This window comes from Ornithorhynchus anatinus, chromosome 8 (genome assembly GCF_004115215.2).
Source record: "Ornithorhynchus anatinus isolate Pmale09 chromosome 8, mOrnAna1.pri.v4, whole genome shotgun sequence".
In the NCBI taxonomy this organism is placed as follows: Eukaryota; Metazoa; Chordata; class Mammalia; order Monotremata; family Ornithorhynchidae; genus Ornithorhynchus; species Ornithorhynchus anatinus.
This window is the reverse complement of record NC_041735.1, coordinates 8,666,675-8,687,082: the sequence shown is the minus strand read 5'-3', so window position 1 is coordinate 8,687,082 and position 20,408 is coordinate 8,666,675. Positions and strand designations below refer to the sequence as shown.

At 45.4% G+C, this 20,408-nt stretch overlaps 1 protein-coding gene across 3 annotated transcripts in view; it reads right to left on the bottom strand.

The window, feature by feature from the left end:
• Positions 1-742: 742 nt before the first annotated feature.
• Positions 743-20,408, bottom strand: part of PTPN1 (protein tyrosine phosphatase non-receptor type 1) — a 70,803-nt gene continuing 51,137 nt past the window's right edge. For all 3 annotated transcript variants that reach the window (XM_029070517.2, XM_029070518.1, XM_007671385.2), the window contains 6 exons: positions 18,388-18,486; positions 14,737-14,874; positions 9,107-9,316; positions 7,934-8,095; positions 7,144-7,379; positions 743-4,646 (listed from right to left, as the gene is read on the bottom strand). In XM_029070517.2, coding sequence (XP_028926350.1) covers positions 4,451-4,646; positions 7,144-7,379; positions 7,934-8,095; positions 9,107-9,316; positions 14,737-14,874; positions 18,388-18,486 — 1,041 coding nt within the window. In that variant the 3' untranslated portion in view covers positions 743-4,450. The remainder of the gene's footprint in view (positions 4,647-7,143; positions 7,380-7,933; positions 8,096-9,106; positions 9,317-14,736; positions 14,875-18,387; positions 18,487-20,408) is intronic.

The following is a 20,408-nucleotide window of genomic DNA, read 5'->3' as shown; positions in this document are numbered from 1 at the left end:
TCCGGAAAACCTGCAAGAGGGGGGAGAGGGTGAACCCGGGGGTTGGGAGATTGGCGCTGCTACTCGCATACCAGATCTCGATGCAGATGGCTTAAGGGAGCTGCGTAGTCCCCTGTGGGAAGACTGACTCTTCAAACAACCCCATCATTAGCTCACATAAAGGGGGGGTCTCCAAAGAAGCAGCTGCTACGGTCTTTCAGGTGGTAAATGCCAAATAAGGCTTTTATCGTACCAATTTCAGAATCCCGCCCATTAAGAAACATTGAGGGTAGAGAAATTTCCTGACAGGATCCGACGCTTACGGGCACAAGGCCCAGCTCTTCCTTTCACCCAAGACTGGATTTCCTGGGTAAACATTCGCAATTCACCCCTCACTTCTGCTTCCCGAACCCTGAGGCGTAGTTCTCCGCGTGCACTACTGCGGTGGATTGATTTAAAGGAATAAACGGGTGCTCTTAGCCTAGATCTTTCTGACTAAAGGAGTCGCTCATAACCTCAGCATCACCAAAAAGGGCAGGGCAAGTACTAAGGGTGCCCCTGGGAGGCTTAGGAGAGCACCAAGGAGAAGGGGGGGAGCAGGGAAACTTTTTTCTACTTACAGAAGACGTCATTATGTGTCAGGAGGTGTTGCTGCTCTGAACTGCCGTGTTTCTTTACCCATGGTACCAGTCAAGAGAATCTGTTTTCATCTCGTGGCAATCAAGGTCAGGGGAACAAAAATGTGAAAGAGCCTGGAGAAATGTTCTTTTAAAAAAAATTTATTATGAGAACTGATCAGTTTGGGAGTTTGGAAAACTGTACAGTCTTACCTAAACCTGGGAGGTCGATGAAGAGCTCGTGCGCGCACACACGTGAACGCACACCCACACACACGCACGCAAAAAGATACCTGAAAAGGTAGTATACTAAAACATTGAGTTCTTTTTCTCTTTATTTTTTTTTTTTTTTTAAAAAAGGGTTTATTCTATGGCCATTTGTAAAAAAAGAAAGACCTGATGCGTATATATTTGCTTAAGGCATATAGCATAGCAGCTCACTAACTTTCTAACATACGTTTAACAAGATGGATAATTCATCCATTTTCCAAGGATAGGAAGTTAACCAATACACCCACTTTGAAACTCTACTGTATATACACACCCAATCTACTACATACATATACAGGACTTCAAAAAACAAACAGAAAATGCTTACAATTTGGCATCATAAGCCTTATCCACATCTCCCTGTGGCTTCGGAGGGGCCACTCCACTCCTCGCTCCCACTAGGGTAAAAAATCCTTTTCGGCTTCCGACAGGTGAAAGGCAAAGGGTGAATTTGCTGGCAAAAACGCAGGATTTAATCCAGAGCTGCCTCTGATTGGTTCTTTTATAAACTGAGCCTTGATATGTAGGTTGCAGATTCCCTTTACAGGAAAAGCTGCAAGTACATTCAAATGACCGTGGGCTCTTCCAGGAAACAGTAAATCCCCCTTTCCCGCGTCCGGAAGTTACACTTCCCAACGGAGAGGATCCTGCACCCTGTTTGAAAGGCAGCCTGGGATTTCAAAAATAGGTTGGTTTCCAACCAGAATTCTATGGCAAGAGAGAGCGAGCAGGAAAATTGCTTTGTCCCTTCACCCACCTGACATTTCGGAAGCATGGCTCGCTTGGGGCAGTTTCTGGAGTTGGAACTGTGGGGGCCCCTCCAGGGTTCACCCTGGGGTGTCCGGCGGGGGGGAGGAGGGAGCTCCCCGAACTCACCAGAGGGAGAGGGGTGAATACAGCTTACCATACTCTTGGAATGTTTGCACTACAGTTGTCACTCAGCTGAAGTGTAGAGGATAAACAACTGGGTTATACAGAGAAGAAATCCAATAGAAAGTCATGCCAAATACCGGGCAGGGATGTGTTATCTGGTAAACACCTCTATCGGTCTATCGCTGATTGAAGACACTTTCAGCAACAGCCTTTTGAACCACAGCTACTTAATGATCGGATCATGCAAATATCATTTGACTTTTACATGTGGGCACGTTATTAAAGAGGAAATACAAAGTTCTTTCACCTTTCAAGCACACGGAATTTAATTGGGACAAGACAATCTTACATGCAATTAATACAAATGGGGGGAGTGATGCTTTAGAACAACATTCTACCAGATCTGGCGGGTGGGGGGGGGGGGGGAAGAGAGATGGAGTGGCAGAAGGGGGAGAAAAGGAGAAAAAACGGGGGAAAAATAACAACATATTGTATCTTAAATATACAAATGCTCATTATATATTACGATACCATTGTTCTATAAACATATTCCAATATCTTTTTTCTCGTTACCCACAATATTACTAAATAATGACTGCTTACAATCTTCCTCCTTTCAAGCACTGGTCTGAGCCAACCATCTCACAGATAAGTCTTCAGTTTCCAGCACTACCTGAGGATTTATTATTGTACTTTTGATAAGCCCTTGATGCAAGGCTGACACGTAAAGAGAAAAAAACGAACACCTTATTGGTTTACAAAAAGGAATACCTTTGGAAAAAATAAATATGGAGCGAAAGACTAATTACACAACAAACTCCATAAAAGTCGACTGAGAATGGTGTTTAAGTGCTCCACGTCGAGGATGCGTGAAATAGCACCGATGAGCGGCTCCACTGCCCGTTGAGTTCAGTGGCCCGGCACCAGCCACCGCGACCCCCAAGAACGGCATTTTGCCACTTGTCTTTGCACAACCAGCATAAAACTATCCCTCGTTCCTTAAAGGAGGGGCTTGGATTAAGATCTGAGGGATGCAATGGTGAAGAGCATTGGGGGGGGGAGGCCTCGGGGGCAGGGCAAACTTGGATTTTGCCACTCCGCTCGCCTGCTCTCAGCTCTCGCCAAGGCAACCCGGCTCTTGTGGGTGGATGGGGATCGAAGCCGAGGGCTATTGGGGGGAAGGGGTGGCGCGAACAGTGGGGGCAGAAGTGGGCCAAGTTTGGTGGTGTTTGTGGTAGAGGAGGAGGAAGAGGACGAGGAGGAGGAGTGTAGGAACTGGAATGAGAAATAAGTACTTTCACAGGAACTAGGCCCTGGACCCAGATCTGCAGAGACTTGGGGCATGAATCCATTTTGATGACCCAACTGGATTTTAAAACCCCAGGCCAAAATAAAGCCATCATAGAAATCTTGGTTTTCTAAAGAAAAGCCAAAAACAAATAAACAAAAAAACGTGAAAAACCAAACCAAAAAAAAAACCAAACAAAAAACCCAAACCCAACAAAAAAACCCAAAACAAAATCAGAACTCTAAACTAACGAAAAGATGCTTGCACTTGGATAAGCCAATCGATTCATTCCAAACTGAACAAGAAGTTGGTGGCCTCTCGAAAACCTTCTCAGGGGTGGGCAGGGCACAAAATGTTTACATTTCAAAAACTGCTCCCCCAAGGATCCCCCCCCGAATTGCTGCCCTCCTGGGTTTGCTTCTCGGAAGAGCTGCTCACATGCTCCTCAATTTCAACAGCAGCAAATTTTGCTTACCAAGCATTTCTAGTGAAACTGCACTTTACATTCCAAATGAAGTTGAAACCGGTCTGTCTAAAAATGAACTACAACAGCTTTAAAATGCTGGTGGGCAAGTTTGGGCTGAGGGGTACAACAGTAAACAAAAATCTCAGGGGCTGGTACAATGGTTGCAAGAATATGTGCAAGTCAAGTGCAACAAAAAGATCACTAGAATAAACAACAAAAAAGCTCCCCCATAAAAATAAAATTAAAAATAAATGTTTAGGGAACCCTGAGCAAATCAAGTAGCCTGTGTATTTTCTTTTTTAAACAAAGGTCATGTACAAAAGGGATGCTAATGACCTCGTGATGCTGAGATTCAGTGTATGAATATCTCAGGCACTGCTCAGGACTCAGCCTAAATGCTAGATGAGGTGAACTCGAGGCTGACCTTGCTCCCACCCCTCCTTTCCAAAAGGCTTTACGTACTTAAATGTTGGGACTTCGCTGGGAAACCCAGTGGAAAAAAATGTGTATTTGGTGACAACGCACTTGGAGAGTACAAGCAAGTTTCACTTGTGCCTAGGTCTTTTTATCGGAAAAAGAACACAAATGACAGGTTTTTAAAAAGGTTAAAAACAACAATGTGTTGTAATTCTATTATTCTTTTCGATATAAACAAAAACAGTCCCATGAAAACAAACCAAAAAAAAAACGAAAAAAAGAAAAAAAAGATTTATTTGGCATTTTCTCTGCTTAGTCCTGAATATTTTAAGGCCCTGAGATTAGAATATGTTCTTGGGACCACAGGGCTTATTGAGACCCTGGTGCATCAATTCTCTTTTAGCCCTACCAAAGTTCCAGCCTTTCAACCTTACATCTGCTTCCACTGAGACATGGCTCAGAAACTTTCGGAGTACTGAATCACAAACTGGTCAAGGTGATGGTCTTTTTCCACACATTCTCATCTCGCTGGCACGTCCATCAGTGAAAACATACCCTGTAGCAGAGGTAAGCGCCAGCTGTGAGGACGGTGAATATGCAGATGTTGACTAGAAATGGCTTCCAATTAGACATCATGCTCTCCTCGTCCTCTTCCGGGGATGGCTCTTCTTTGTGGGTTGTCATACGCTGATGTTCCCCAACAGTTCTCCTTCTGACTCCAGTGTCTTGACAAGTGCTGAGAAAATGGGACAGGAACAGCAGACTTTAAACATGGAGAAATGTTTGGAGCAGACACGAGACCAAATTCCTCGATTAGAGTCTGACTCCGGTGATTGTTTTCTCCCTTCTTCACGTAGGCGTGAGGTGGCACTCGGGAGTCTTCTGGGAATGAGGGAAGGAGGGAGGGAAGATGGGGGGGGGGGGGGGGCACAAAGTTCCTGACCCCACGTGCGGCAGCCCATAATAGGAGGGGAGGCATGACAGCAATACTTTAGTTCAGGGGGCTCTCACTCCAGGAGCGGGCACGAGGGCAGAGGCTGACCCCACTCATCTTTCAAGAAGCAGGAATTTCACCCTGGCGGTTGATGATGATGATGGTGGTGGTGGTATTTGTTAAGCGCTTATTATGCTGTTAAGCACAATTCTAAGCCCTGGGGGTCCCTGGGAGCAGGGGGGAAGCACCTCCCCACCTCAGAGCCGTGGGGGTCGAGGGACCATTCTGGTGACCTGGAGGCCTTTACTGTGGCCCACACTAATTTGGGAAACCCCTACAAGAAGAGGAGATGAGCGGAGAGAGGAAATTTGAAAACAACCTTTCCTGTTGGTCACCTTCTTCCCCAATTCCAGTATCTACACTGAAGCATCTTACGATGTCATCTCAACCGCTACTGTTCCCTACCCGATCATCAGCCTTGGGTCTATCAGCAGTTAGTTTTGGGATAAACATTGTTTACTACCAGAGAAAGAGAAAACACTGCACGGAAGCTCGTCACTGGGCAGGGGGTGTATCTGTTGCCGAACTGTATATTCCCAGTGCTTAGTTCAGTGCTCTGCACATAGTAAGTGCTCAATAAATTCTACTGAATGAATGAATGGACATCTAGTGGTTGGCTTCCAAACGAGTAGCCGCTCGGCTTTGAAGGAGAGGTGTATTCTACGAAACAGTAGTGAAAATGCTACTTATTGAACACTCTTTAAGTACCTGGGAAGTACGAAAGAAGCACAAGACACATTCCTCATCGACAAGCCTACACTCCAATGGGGAAGACATTTATTAATAGTCCTAAGCAGTGGACTCTGAAGTCAAACTGAATGTTCAATCAAATATACATAGAAGCACAACAGCTGAAGGCACACATAAATAAGTGCAAGATATGAGGGAGTTAATTCCCTGCCTTCTGGGGAGGCTAAGGGCCTAAATTCAGGCACAGGCTAATGTGATTTTTTTTTTAACATTCAAAGAAAATTGGTATTTAATCATACTGAAATATAATGAGAGAAGATCTTTGAGGAGGACCCAAAAGAACAGCTTCATGAACAATCCTCTCACCACTGTGTCTATATTAATGGCAATGGGTAAATTTGAGAAATGCTGTGATTCAGTATTTCAGTAATTGGACTGCAAGGACATTTGGAGAACATACTATGAGGATTACCATTTGAAAAATAATGGCAACTGCTGGAACTGAAGATACCTCCAACCAGAGGGTTTACCCAAGCTGATTGCCAAATAAAGTAAACATGCTGGTGGTATACAAGCCATTTCTCTTATAACACCTACTTTAATGTGCAGTTTAACTAGAATAAAATGGAAGAATAGGGGAACACCTGTACCATAACCCAGCTCAGCATGGCTTTGTCAATACTGCTTTAGGATCTTGCAGAAATCCTTTTATCAATCCTTCACTAGCACTGCAAAGGGAACCAATTTCAATTATTTAAAACTCACTGTTTACCAGCAATGGACTTCAAGCTGTTAAACTGGTTCCCCTGAGGTGTTAATGACTACAGATAAGTGTCAGAAAAATCTCCCAGGAACAAGTGAAGTACAATAATTCAGTTCAGATTTTAGCACTTGCCCAACCTTTTTGAATCGCACCTGGGGGAATACACTATTTCAATTGTTTTCTCCACTTTCCTTTCCACTTTCGCTTCCAGCTTCAAAAATGGTTAGAACAATTTTCTGACTAAATTGGGAGTTTACAAGAACTTGGCTACCATGTTGGAAGAGGAAGGCCTGTGTTTTGTAATTATTCATTCAATCGTATTTATTGAGCGCTTACTGTGTGCAGAGCACTGTGCTAAGCACTTGGAATGTACAATTCGGCAACAGATAGAGACAATCCCTGCCCAATGCGACTGTGTTTCAAATGGTTTTACAGAGAACCAGAAGGTGGCACCAGTAAGCTTCCTCCAGTCAAAATATTAAGGTATCTGTTGGAGAAGAAAAAAACAAAGATTCCGTAGGAAATATTTTAGGAACGTATGAAGCTCTGCCCTATATATACTTTAGGAGCCAAGAGGAAGGAGTGGTTTCAGGATGCCTTGCTTGGAGGAAGTGTTCTTTCCGCTAGACTGGGAGCTTGATATGGTGGACAATGTGTCTGCTAATTCTCTTGTACTCTCCCAGGAGCTTGGTATGGTGCTCTACACAGAGTAAGTGCTCACGAAACACCAATGCTGATGAGGGAAGAACAAAACAGATCCAGAACAAACCAAGAAGATCCAATTACCTTTCTCCGTTCAGTGGCGTAGCGAGGGAGGCTCGTCCCTCTGACCCGGTCGGCACAACGGGGCTCTCCACACATTCGATCAGGTCTTCTTCCCTCTGGTGGTGAGGGAAGAAGTCTGTTTGGTCGTGTACCTTCCCGTTATGCAATTCTGAGGTTCGCTTCGGTGGCCTGGGTGGTGGTGGGGTGTGCTCGGGGGGTGGTTCTAAGTCCTCGTTGGAGAGCTCTTTCCACTGCTCCTGCAGAGAAGACAGTCACCGGTTTCGCTAGTTTTCTGGGGCAGCTGTTGCAAAGTTCTGCTGATTAGGGCACAGGTGACAAACTCACCCGCTTCTCCAAGCGGTGAGACAGAGGCACGGGGGCTTTTAAAAAAAAATACATACATTCTCTTGGTAGATGACCCACATGCTGCTGGCTCAAATTGAGAATTGAGGGTTTGCCATTTGATCGATCTTCAGCTACAGGTTGGAGGTTCGTTTTGCACTTAGGGAGAATACCTGTTAACCCACCGTGGTTCTTTGATTTTAAGTTCTGGGTACCGTGCTCTTCAAAAGCAAGTTCTGATTCAAAACATTTCCCATTTTCCGTATTCAACAAGCTTTCTTGCCAAAGAAAACTGGATCCAAGGGCAGAAATGTAGATTGCATACATTTACTGTAAACTCTGTAAGCAGGGAACTTATCTGCTAATTCTGCTGTACTGTACTCTCCCCAAGCGCTCGGTACAGTGCTCTGCACACAGTAAGCACTCAGTAAACACCACTGATTGACTGAATGGAGAACGCGATGCTCACCTGAACTGAAGAGTCTCCCATGATAAATTTTGCTCCCTCGATGACGGCCAGATAAGAGAAACGAAGCTGATCTGCTGTCTGTATCAGCCCCATTCTGTATTTCCTCATTTCTAAGAGCACCTGCTTAATATCCACAGAAGAGGGATCTTTCCTTCGATCCATCTGAGGGTAAAACAGGAGAAACAATAGGCCAGATTCCACCTCTCACACGTTAAATTCAGTTCCATGGAAAGCTTCACTCATTGGAACCGAGACCTATTTGTAAGACTCGGTCACCATCTATCGTATCGAAGTCCAGCGAGCCCTCTGGAAATCACGAGCGCAGCCGGCTCCTAAAGTCTTTCCAGTCACGTGGGCAATACGGTATTAGAGACGGGGGAGATGATGTCTTAAGAGAGAGCCACCGACATAAAATTCACCCTGACTTTACAGAATGAAGTTGAAAAATCAGACCCAAATAAACAACTCGTAATTGTTAAGGTCGAAATGAACTTTAAACTTTGGAGAAAAATAAACATTAAGAGGAGAAATAGTATTCCAGGAGAGACTTGAGCCAGCCCCAAATCATAATTTTCTGTTTAAGAGTGTTTAGTTTACTTAGGAGCATAATTTTAACCCTATTGCCCAGGCAGGAAGTCCACACACAAGAAAACTCCCTGCAGGCCACTGGGCTGAAAGATCATCTTGAAGTCACTTGGTCCAGCTCCCTAACCCCAGGCAGAATTTGGCCTAGTGGGAAGGGCATGGGCCTGGGATCTAATCCCATTCTGCTCCTTGCCTGCTGTGTAACTGTGGGCAAGTCCCTTAACTTCTCTGTACCTCAGTTTTCTTATCAGTAAAAATGGGGATAAAATATCCATTCTCCCTCTCCCTTAGATTATGAGCCCCATGTGAGACCAGGACCGTGTCCAATCTGATGATCTTATACTTATCTGAGCGCTTAGTACAGAGCTTGGAACGTAGTAAGAGCTTAATAAATACCTCAATTATTATTGTATGAATGCATATATGGATGTTTTTCTGGGAGGTAGGTGCAAAAGGAAGGAACATTTAAGGATTCTTTTCCCCTCACGAGGAAGGGACAGTGAACAACTCCCTTTGAGTGAACTTCTTCCTTGTGTCAAACTCTCTTGATAGGATGCACACACACAAATCAATCATCAAATGACTTACCAACAGGAGACATGTGTCAGCCAGACAAAACGTCCCCGATCTCCCAATTCCAGCACTGCAGTGCACCACGATAGGTCCGTGGTCAGAGCTGAGTGACCCAGATTCACGGACTTTAAACAGAAAGTTTAGGAATGAGGCTGGAGACTCTGGGACTCCAAAGTCAGGCCATGTGGTATAGTGAAAGTGCAGGATTTCTCTAGTTTCTTGTGACTGAAAAATGAACAAAATTAAGCATTTAGTTACTTTGAAAGAGAACAGAGACGCAGCATGGCCTAATGGGTGGAGCATGGGCCTGGGAGTCCAAAGGCCCTGGGTTCTAATACCGGCTCTACCACTTGTCTGCTTTGTGACCTTGGCCAAGTCACTTCACTTTCTCTGTGCCTCAGTTACCTCATCTGTAAAATGGGGACTAAGACCGTGAGCCCTATGTTGGACAGGGACCGTGTCCAACCTGATTACCTTGTATCTACCCCAACACTTATTATGGTGCCTGGCACATACTTAACAAGTACCTTAAAATAAAAGACAGCAGAGTCCAGTCTATCCTCCTGCCACCAAACTAATATATTACTGACCAACTGACCAACTCGGAGTCAAAGTCTCCACAGACGAAAAGCTAATTTTTCGATTTTAGTTTGGAATGAAGACCTTTTTAGAGTTGGTCAATGTGACGTAAAGCTGACAATAACACTGTTGGCAAATGCAGTATGGCTTATTTCGAGTGCTGTGCTACACTGTTATCCTAAAGCCATAACAACAGCCAAATCTTGGTTTTGAGAAGGACCCATATCGGGGTGAAAAGAATGGTGACACAGAGAAGAAGAAACTAGTCATGGGTGCCAGTTACCTAAGAAATTCCAAATGGGAACATCCCCTCCCAAAACCTCCCCCCCCAAAAAACAAAAAAACCCTAAAGTCATGGAGCATTCTAAAAGATCAAAACTTCCATAGACCACATTCCAAAATACACATCATTTCTACTGGCGACTGTGGAGATGCTGACAATTCACACTATCCCACAGATGGCCCTAAAGCAACTTAGGTCAACCATGGCTGAATTAAGCTGGATTCCCAAAAATGTGCTTAACATTTTCACTACCAAAATGGATTTTTCGCATCAGTGCTAGGGCTGTTTTGGTACATGGTTAGGTTTTTTAAAAATTAAATCCTCCTTAGGACTAGTAGACTCCCCTGTCATGCAATCAGGTGGATTACTCTCCTTCGGACTTCTTGGCTAATTGCTATTTCTCTACAGGGATTGGTGGCAGAGTGCCCGGAAGTCCCATTCTGGGGAGGAGAGAGAAGAATGAGGTGAAATGGAAGGAGAGAAGCTCATCTTGCTAGCCAGGGAAAGGATCTCTCACTGGTTCCAACCAGGAAGGAAACTGCATGACCTAGAACTGAGGAGCTCATCCCATGGTCTGAACTGGTGGCTGATGACTGATGGAAAAAGGGAGAGTCTGGCCTGGTCACTGCCTGTGCAGGGGTTACAGCTGGGAATGAGCCACACGCCCCCAAGAGCATGACTGGAAACTCACTTCCATGAGGGAGGGGCCTGAAATCGCTCTTTACTGCAGGGGCAGCTGGGCATCCACCACAATGTTCCCCAGAATTTCTGGCCACTTCCAGTTCTGAAGTGGTGGAACCTCTGGTTAAAATGGGGTGCTTGGGAGGTCCAGGGGGAATGTATGGGTCTGGCTGGGCAGGGAAGAGAAGGGTGACACCCACCCTGGATCAATCTGAACAACTGGGGTACCCCAAGATGACCTCTGACTGGAGAGAAGGTGGTGAAGGGGGGGGTTGGGGGGTGTGTGTGTGTGTGTTTGCACATGTGTGTAAGCAACTGGTGTAGGGGGTAACCAGGTAGTGGGATGAATAAGGTGCAAAATGACCAAGTGATTTTCCTTCTGGATCCCATCCAGCTTCACTCTAGATTGGTGGGTTGGAAGGGGGATAAGTAAGCATACTAAAGTATCAAGGATTTCCAACTGGAAAAGTGAACGTTTAGAACAGACCTAGAAATCTTGATGTGTTTATACCTTGAAGGTATGCAATTAACTGAACTTTCCCCATGTGATAATTGATTCACAATCTGCTTAAATGAAAAAAGTCTTATACGATTGGGATTCTCTAATTTCTAATTTAAACCACATGATTCAAAGTCCTCCATGCTGCGGCAAGCCAATTCTTAACTAAAACCTTGAAGGGCAAATAGTTTCCTCTAAAAATGATCACGCTACTTTTAAAATAAGTGTAAAAATTTCTGAATGATGTATTGAACCCATATAACCCAGACTGTAGCCTCATAGTACGCTGACAATCTTTCAGTAAAACTAGCCAGCATGTACATTTAACAGTGTTTTGCTCTTTTCTGAGTGGAACTAAGAATTACATTCCTGCTCCTTGGCAAACTTTCAAAATACTTTAAGGCTTGAGAGTTGGCCTCTTGTTCTTGGAAATATATCCTTTCATATTTCAGAAAAAAAAATGTGGTTAGGAGCTTAAAGGAGGAGCAAGGCTCCTTCTTTGAGTTCATACAAATTGAGGGGTTTCCCCCCATTTATTCCCAATAAGTAGGGCACCCTTTCTAAAACTGTACTGTCGAGCTGTGGGTCTCAAAGTCTGATGGCATATGAAGGAAGCCTAACGTTAATAAGACCCAGGGTTGGATTTCCCAGCCAAAAGTGTCTCAGAAAATAATCAGATACTGGAAGACGACACACTGCTGCGAAACAAGAGCTGAAGAAAGCTGGGAAATACTGAAAGCTATCAAGAGGAATTAGCGATTGATTGAAATGGCTAAAAATGTTTTTTCAGCTTTTACAATATCATCAATTGTACTTCTGGGAAGGCAGGCATATCGTGTAACATTACGATAACAGAAACAGAAATACCGATGCCATCAAAGCCCCTCTATCAAGATACTAATTGCTGTCGGACCCTCAAGGACAAAAATAGGGATTTCAATAGGCTTAAATAGAACCGCTGATGGAATCTCTAAGTCCCACTTTTCGGGTGAAAATGTTTTAAAGTCAATCAACGGGATTTGGAGCATCACATCTGCAGAAGAGGGTTGCAACTTCCGTTTGCTCTCCGGCTTCTGGGGTCAGGCGACAGGTGGAAGAGAGCTGTCCGTACCAGTCTGAAGCAGAAGGGTTGCCCCAGCTCTCTCTCTCCGGAGTGGCCCGGTTGATGCTGCTGGCACCAAAGAGGGCGACTGCTAAAGGTGTTCCACTCTTCTCTGTCTTGAGGGGAAAGGGAGCTGCGTTCTTTTTGCGTTGGGGGCTCCCATTTTTTCCTCCCTAAACTTCCTTAATTGTTTAAAACTCTACCTACTGAGCTTCCAGGACCCAGAGTTCCTATGATAGAATGGCATGACCTCTAACTTCCAAGCCCGTGCTCCTGTCCCTTAGCCACGCTAAGAGGTGGCTCACTCAGGACACTGGACATTTAACTGCTGAAGAGGGAATGTGTCCACCAACTCTGTTGTGTTGCACTCCAAGAGCACGGGCTTGGGAGTCAGAGGGCATGGGTTCGAATCCCGGCTCTGCCATTTGTCAGCTGCGTGAACTTGGGCAAGTCACTTAACTTCTCTGTGTCTGTTACCTCAGCTGTAAAATGGGCATTAAGACTGTGAGTCCCACGTGGGACAACCTGATTACCCTGTATCTACTCCAGCACTTAGAACAGTGCTGCTCTGCACCTAGTAAGCGCTTAACAAATACCTGCATTATTACTCTCCCAGATGTTCAGTACAGTGCTCTCTGCACACAGAAAGCACTCAATAAATACTGCTGGTTGACTGACTGATGAGACGGCGGCCACGTGCAAGATTCACTGGGGTGCCTGCGTTACTTTCTTTAGGGACGCACCGCCTACCTCGAATTGGGAAGGGGCTAGGAAGGATTTCCTATAATTCACCTGCCTCCCTCACTCGAAACAGGTTTGATGAGAGGACTGCATCTGGTGAGTTCCAGCCTTGCTGAACGGCAGCCAGTCACTAGAAAACGCACACCAAGAGGCTGAGTGGAAAAACAACGGTGGGTGCTGCACCGGCCGGTAAATGCAGAATGCGAGGGGCTGTGGTTCCAGGCCCACGGAAAGGACCGGACGGCCCTCCGGGGAGCGGTAGTCCGTGGGGCCCGGCCCGAGGGTGAGCATCACTGTCGAAGTCGGAGGGCAACCAACCCGGTTCCGTCGGGATCTGAAGATAAACTTCGGCAGTAAAAGGGTTGGATACGGCGGCTTTGTCCACCCACACAATGTCCTCTGGACTACTTCTACTGGATAAAATGAATTTGTAGCTGCGCTCAGAACCTGATTTGGTCCAGGCGTGTCTGCTGTGTGACCTTGGACAAGTCACTTCTCTGGGCCTCAGGCACCTCATCTGTAAAATGAGGATTAAGACTGTGAATCCTATGTGGAACATGCACTGTGCACAACTTGAAAGCTTGTATAATAATAATAATAATAATAATGATGGTATTTGGTAAGCACTTACTATGTGCAAAGCACTGTTCTAAGCACTGGGGGGACACACAAGGTGATCAGTTTGACATAGGTTTCACAGTCTTAATCCCTACTTTACAGATGAGGTAACTGAGGCACAGAGAAGTTAAGTGACTTGCCCAAAGTCACACAGCTGACAAGTGGCGGAGCCAGGATTAGAACCCATGACCTCTGACTCGCAAGCCCGTGCTCTTTCCATGGAGCCACACTTCATTGCTTAGTACGGTGCCTGACACAGAATTAGCGCTTAACAAATACCATTAAAAAAGTGGAATTGAGGTCAAGGGACTGAGAAACAGGAAACCTATTCCTGCAGAAGAATTTGCTACCCGGGAATTACATTTCCCAGAATTATCTGGGAATGAGAACAAATCAGCATGCTGAGCGGGGGCCTTCAAGTTCAGGAAAGGGAACCTTGGGCTCCCCTTTGGCTGGGACCAGGCCCTATGTGCTGCCTTGTGAGTCCGCTCACTCAGAACTTGGTATAATCTAAGTAAGTTTGCTTGTATATTTATAACAGTTGGGGGATATACTGAAGTCTGCATATTTAAGAGTGTGTTGGCATTCATTTCAAATTTAACTTTCTCCTTTTTCTGTCCCTGTGTCTAGATTCTGAGGGTTTGGGAAATGTCTGGAGGAACATAATGAGCATTTTTCAAAGTTCTGCCCCTAAAGCCCCGATAAATTAGCTTTCGCCAACTGCCACATGAACAGTAATTGCAATCCTGTGGCTTGGGATTGTGAGCTGAGACATTTTAGAGCACTCTGAGTCCAACAATAACACAGTTTTAAATTTCATCTTCACTCGCCCCAGTTTCAAGAGTAAGATAATCTTATTATTTAACATCTGTAGCCATTTAAGGCTAGCAAATTCCTGGAGACTGCAGTTACCAAAAGCTGGAGTATTCCCGCTTAGAGGAGCATTTTAGTCTATTTTTTCATCTTCCCATATATACAAAACCAGCCTGAAAATCCCACATAGGGGATCACCAGACCCCGGAGATGAAACTCCTATCCGACAACGTCCCATTTAGGCAATTCAGTGCTCTACATACTCACCGTGAGCTTTTCCAATTCTAACCGTCCTACTCTAGGATACGATCTGATGTCGGCACACTCACCGTGAGGTTTTCCAATTCTAACTGTCGTACTGTGTAATATGATTTGATGTCTTCAGAAATCAATGTTAATTTCAAATTGGTATCATCAAAGATCATTTCCTTCTCCTCTTTTGGTGGCCAGTACTGTGCGCACTTCAACTGCAAAAGAAGAGCATTCAATTATTGGAATTAGGTCCTTAATTGTTTCCTTTGAAAAATGACAACAAAAAACCCCCAAATGCTTAGTGTACACGTGCCCTTTGCCCCAAACTCTTAAAGGTAATATACTAAAGCAATCTGACTTCCCCTTACAGTTGGTATCCAAAAGGTAGTCAGCCCTCGCTATTAGAAATGAAAGCTTAATCTTGGAGAGCTGGAGTTTGTCTCAGTCCGTGGGTTTCTATGCGACTCTGGATTACCTAGCTCTATTGGCTACTTGTCCAGACAGAAAACTTCTGAACAGCAATGCAGTGAAGTCTTACACTTTGGCAGTGACTGTCTACCTCTCTAGCTAGATGCATATATTTTAATCAACTAGCCCAAGAAATTATTGCTTCCTGTCATCATGTTAGAGTTTGATAAATACGAACTGACTCATATAAGGGATTCAGCAGAAAGGAAGCTTGCTCCGTGACTCATTTTAAGTCGCATCCTGTGCCAGTCACCAAATAAATATTGGAGGGGTTGGTGTCGATGTGATAACACTGGGCATGGTAGTGTTATTTGGTACAAAGAACATGCAATAGGGGAATAACTTTAGTCTTTCCCACAGAACTGTATTTTAGCTATCAGACACAGCCAGCAGGAAGTCAGTGAAAATAAAAAGAACAGAGCATGGAGCAACCGGTGGTGAATTACAAAATGACAGGGCAGCCAGGTAACAGTATCATTTATATGAAAGGGCAGGAATAAAATTCACTATACTCTGAACTATTAAACAGAAAGGATTTGGCAAGAGAGAGAAATGAATGCTTTCAAAAGGTGCTTGTGGGCCAAGTCTTAAACTCAGATAACCTCAGGCTGATTATTCATGGGGTTTGTTTCCTAACAGTTTTCCAGGAATCTGGAGGTTCTTTAAAGATAACAGGCAAAACCATCAACAGATCAGCCAAATATGCAAGGAGGGCATTCTACTCAGTTTAGTGGGGTAGGAAATTGGAGGACAAACTGCCAATTAAACAGAAATCTCTTCCTTAGGTGGTCTCTCTCCAGAGATTACAAGCAGCTAATATTTTTAAAACTCAAATGATGCTCAAATGGCCACATGCGATGTGGGAGATGGTTGGGACATATACAAGAACGTTGATTGCTCTATCATCTTATTCAGAGTACATTTTTATGAACGGACATTACTCGTTTCGGAATGGGAAAGGCATACAGACAACGGAGAGCAAGCCTTGTTTACAGGCATTTTAATTCACCTACTGGAGAATTTTCTCTCATGAGTCCATGGCAAAAGATACTAAAAATATTCTCTCCAAAGTTTCAGCTGGACTCACTGAACCGGCCCTGTAACTAAACATGCCTTTTAATGAAAAGTCAGAAGAGAACAATTAGCAACAAGTCCAATTTTTGCACCAAATGCTTCTGCAATAACATTTCAATTAGCCTTGATAAGAGTTTGCTGTTGCTGACTGATTAGAAGCATTAGCTGTGAGTGTGTCCTAAGGGACCCAAATAATTTTCTGCTCTGTTTGGAATTCCTGGCAGAGGTAGAGGGTCTTCCTGAAAGTAGTTGCATCACTCCACCTCTATCTCATCTGTCTTACCGCCAATTCCTTGCTCACGCTTGGAACTCTCTCTCCACTCCCCCGATATACAACAGACCACCATACGCTCCCCACCTTTAAAGCCTTATTAAAAGCATAACTCCTCCCGGAGGCGACATTTCCCCGACTACGCCCACATTTCCCCTACTCTTTCTCTTCTGCGTCGCCTACGCGCTTGGTTCTGTACCTTTTAAGCAATGAATATTCACCCCCACCTCAAGTCCCACAGCATTATGAAAACAGCCATAATTGACTTTAATGCCTCTCTTTGTGTAAACTCCGTGTGGGCCAGGAATATGTCTACCAACTGCTGAATTCTACTCTCCCAAGCATCTAGTACAGTGATCTGCCCAGTTCGGCACTCAGCAAATACCACTGACTGATCACAGGTGAAGTTTATCATTTACCTGTCAAGCCACCCAAAGTAGAAAAAAAAAAAATCAAAGGAAAAAATTCAAGGTGATAATTTTCTAGAACAAGTTTTTTCTGAGCAACAGAAGTAGTCTTTTCTTCAATAATATGCTGCTAAAAGCATCTAAATGGTTACTTGTGGACAATGCATTTCTCTTTCAAATCGTGTGCAAAGGAGACAAAAGATCATATGGTGCAACACAAGGCGGACGGTCTTAATCTCATAAATGTAGTCACATGGCTGAGAATATATGAGAAGACGCTGCTAAGTAGGTCACTCCAGTGGAGCCCTCGATTGGTTGCTGGCCCTGTGGCCGACATCGGGCTAGACGACTCTGAGCGATGCTCAGAGCTCATAGCCAGAATACCGCTGCTGGGCACCTACATTTTGGCCAGATGCAGACACACGAAAGGATTGAATAGATTGTTCTTTCTCAGGGGAAGTGGCGTAGCTTAGTGGAAAGAGCACAGACCTCTCCCCGCTCCATCCTCTACTCCAGGCTGCCGTTCAGATCATCGCCCCGAAGCGTGGCCCGGCCCACGTGTCTCCTCGAAGCCCTCAACAGGCTCCCTGGGTCTCTTGGCTACGAACCTCCTCCCCACTGACTTCAAGGCTCCTCGCCCTCTGACCCCACCGTACCTAGCTGCCTTCGTCTTCCGCTCTTGCCCAACTTGCTGTCTTTGCTCTCGAGCCAAGCTTCTAGCTGGACTTTGTTCTCAATCAGTCAGTCATTTAATTTTGTTTATTGATTGCTTACTGTGTGTAGAGCACTGTATTAAGTGCTTGGGAGAGTATAATGTAATAATACAACAGACACATTCCCTATCCATAATGAGCAATGGTATTTACTGAGTGCTTCCTGTGTGCACAGCACTTGGAAGAGTACAGTATGACAGAGTTGGCAGACATGATCTCTGCCACAAGGAGCTTACGTCTAGATGGGGAGGCAGACATTAAAATAAGTGACGACAGGAACCTAAGCACTGTCTCCCTCCCTCCCCACGCCTCGCAGACCGTAGTTCCCCCAACATTCAAATTCTTCCTAAAATCCCACCTCCTCCAACCAGCTTTCTTCAATTTATTGCCCAGCCTCCTGAGCCACAGCATCTTTTCAGCCAACTCTAGCACTTACGAACTTACGTTTATTGTTACGCTGCACAAAGTAAGCACCCGATAAAGATGATTCACCCATTATTCACATCTTATGTCTGCTTTGCTGATTTTCCACCCCCTTAGTTGTAAATATTTTTATGTTTGTCTGTCCAGTGAAGAAGCTTCTCGTGAACAGGGAACAGGGAGTGGGTGCCTCTGTAATTCTGTTCTTCCCAATGCCTGGCATAGTGGACCAAACCGAGGGGGCTCTCGATAAATGCAATTAACACCACTATTACTATTATTGCTTTCCAACTCAGTTTGGGTACAGAGTTCGGTAAATCACCTCTCTCACAAAAAGGTTGGGGTGGGGGGCAGAGACTCAAAATAAATACTTACCGATCCCTTTTCCATTACTCTGTTGAGCATGACAACGCCTCGGCTTTTCTGTTCCCAAACCATCTCCCAAAAGTGACCACAGGTGTTGGGCAAAGGACCCTGTGGAAACGAAGGGAAAAAAAAAACCCGAAACTGGTGATACATTTCATTAGTCCACAGGGATGGTTTTATAATCTGACGCAGATTGTTTTATAGTCCAATGTAGGTGGTTTTACAGTCCAATATAATTATATCCAGGTAATCGTGCCTTGGAAAGTCTGGATCCTATTTTAGACCAGAGCAGGTAAACAGCTGCCCCGGTGCCCTGCGGGTGCAGAGTTTCTATCTAACCAAACAGTGACTATCCCACATCATTCTGACCGGAGTCTTTCTTTGCTCCAGAAAAGTGGTCTCCAAAGGCCCCCTATCACTGAGGCTATAACTTTCAACACCTGAGGATGGGGGTGCAGCATTTCCCACCCAGGCACCGAATCAGCATGGCCTAAGAAGCAGCGTGGCTGAGTCGAAAGAGCCCGGGCTTAGGAGTCAGAGGTCACGGGTTCGAATCCCGACTCTGCCACTTGTCAGCTGTGTGACTGTGGGCAAGTCACTTAACTTCTCTGTGCCTCAGTTCCCTCATCTGTAAAATGGGGATTAACTGTGAGCCTCACATGGGACAACCTGATTACCCTGTATCTACCCCAGCGCTTAGAACAATGCTCTGCATATAGTAAGCGCTTAACAAATAACATTTTTTTTTTCTTTAGTGGATAGAGCACAGGACTGGGAGGCAGAAGGACATGAGTTCCAATCCCAGAGCTGCCACTCATCTGCTGTGTGACCTGGGGCAAGTCATTTCACTTCTCTGTGCCTCAGTTCCCTCATCTGTAAAATGGGTATTCAGACTGTGAGGCCCATGGGGGACGGGGACGGTGTCCAACTTGATTTGCTTGTATATAACCCAGTGCTTAGTTCAGTACCTGGCACATAGTAAGCTCTTAAAAAAAGATCACAGTTATTATCATTATCACTCTCTCTCACACAGCCCTCTCCCCACACCCCACCAATCCACTCTCTCCCCTGTTCCTCCATCTCCCAGAAATGCTTCCCCCCCCCCCGACTCCCAAGCACCAACTCGGTCCCAACCTCCACCCTGACCAATCTACGTTTAGACTGGGAGCCCGTTATTGGGCAGGGATTGTCTCTGTTGCCGAATTGTCCATTCCAAGCGCTTAGTCCAGTGCTCTCCACACAGTAAGCGCTCAATAAATACTATTGAATGAATGGATACCGTTCACCGCTGCCCCCGGCCCCAGCCCATCATCTCCTCCTCCCTGCTACACTATGGAATTTTCCCCTCCCTGGTCCTTTCCCTTTAACATCCCAGTCTGAAACCTCCCCTCCCGATCTCCTTCTTAGATGCTAATTCCTCAGCTGCCCAGACCTCATTCTTGACTTATTCTCTTCCCTCCCTCCTCCAATTTTAGAGTTTCCTTAAGCTCTGGGCCCCGCCACCCCTTTCCCACCCGCATCCTCTCACTCTTCCTCCCGCTAGTCATTCCAGACTCCTGGACCCAATCATTTAGCTTTCATGTGGGGCGTGAAAATGTGAGGTTTGAATGCAGGGGAGCTGGGTTAACAGTCTTATAAACCCAACAGTCGTTCCCCTTGCCAGAACTCTATTTTCTTAGGCAAATCCCGTGGCTCTAGTCAGAGCTGTCTCAACAGCTTTCCTACGGTGCCTTGGATGAGTACGTGAATCCCGGTTGTTGTTTTCTAACTGTTCTTTCTCTTTTTTTCCCCCATCAGGACCAAATACGGAATCCGACTGGCAGCAGGTGAACAACTAGTGCCGGGGGCTTGGAAGCCGGGCCCGCCGGGGCAAGAACGGACTCGCGGGCACTGATGGGGAGGATGATGGCCCAGTTTCACCTCTGGCTTCTCGTTCTGGGCTCAAAGGAGGGAGATAGAGAACAGAGCTCGGCCTGTGCCCGCGTGCCTAGCTCAACTGAGGAAGGGTAGGTTGCGATCAGGGACCTTCC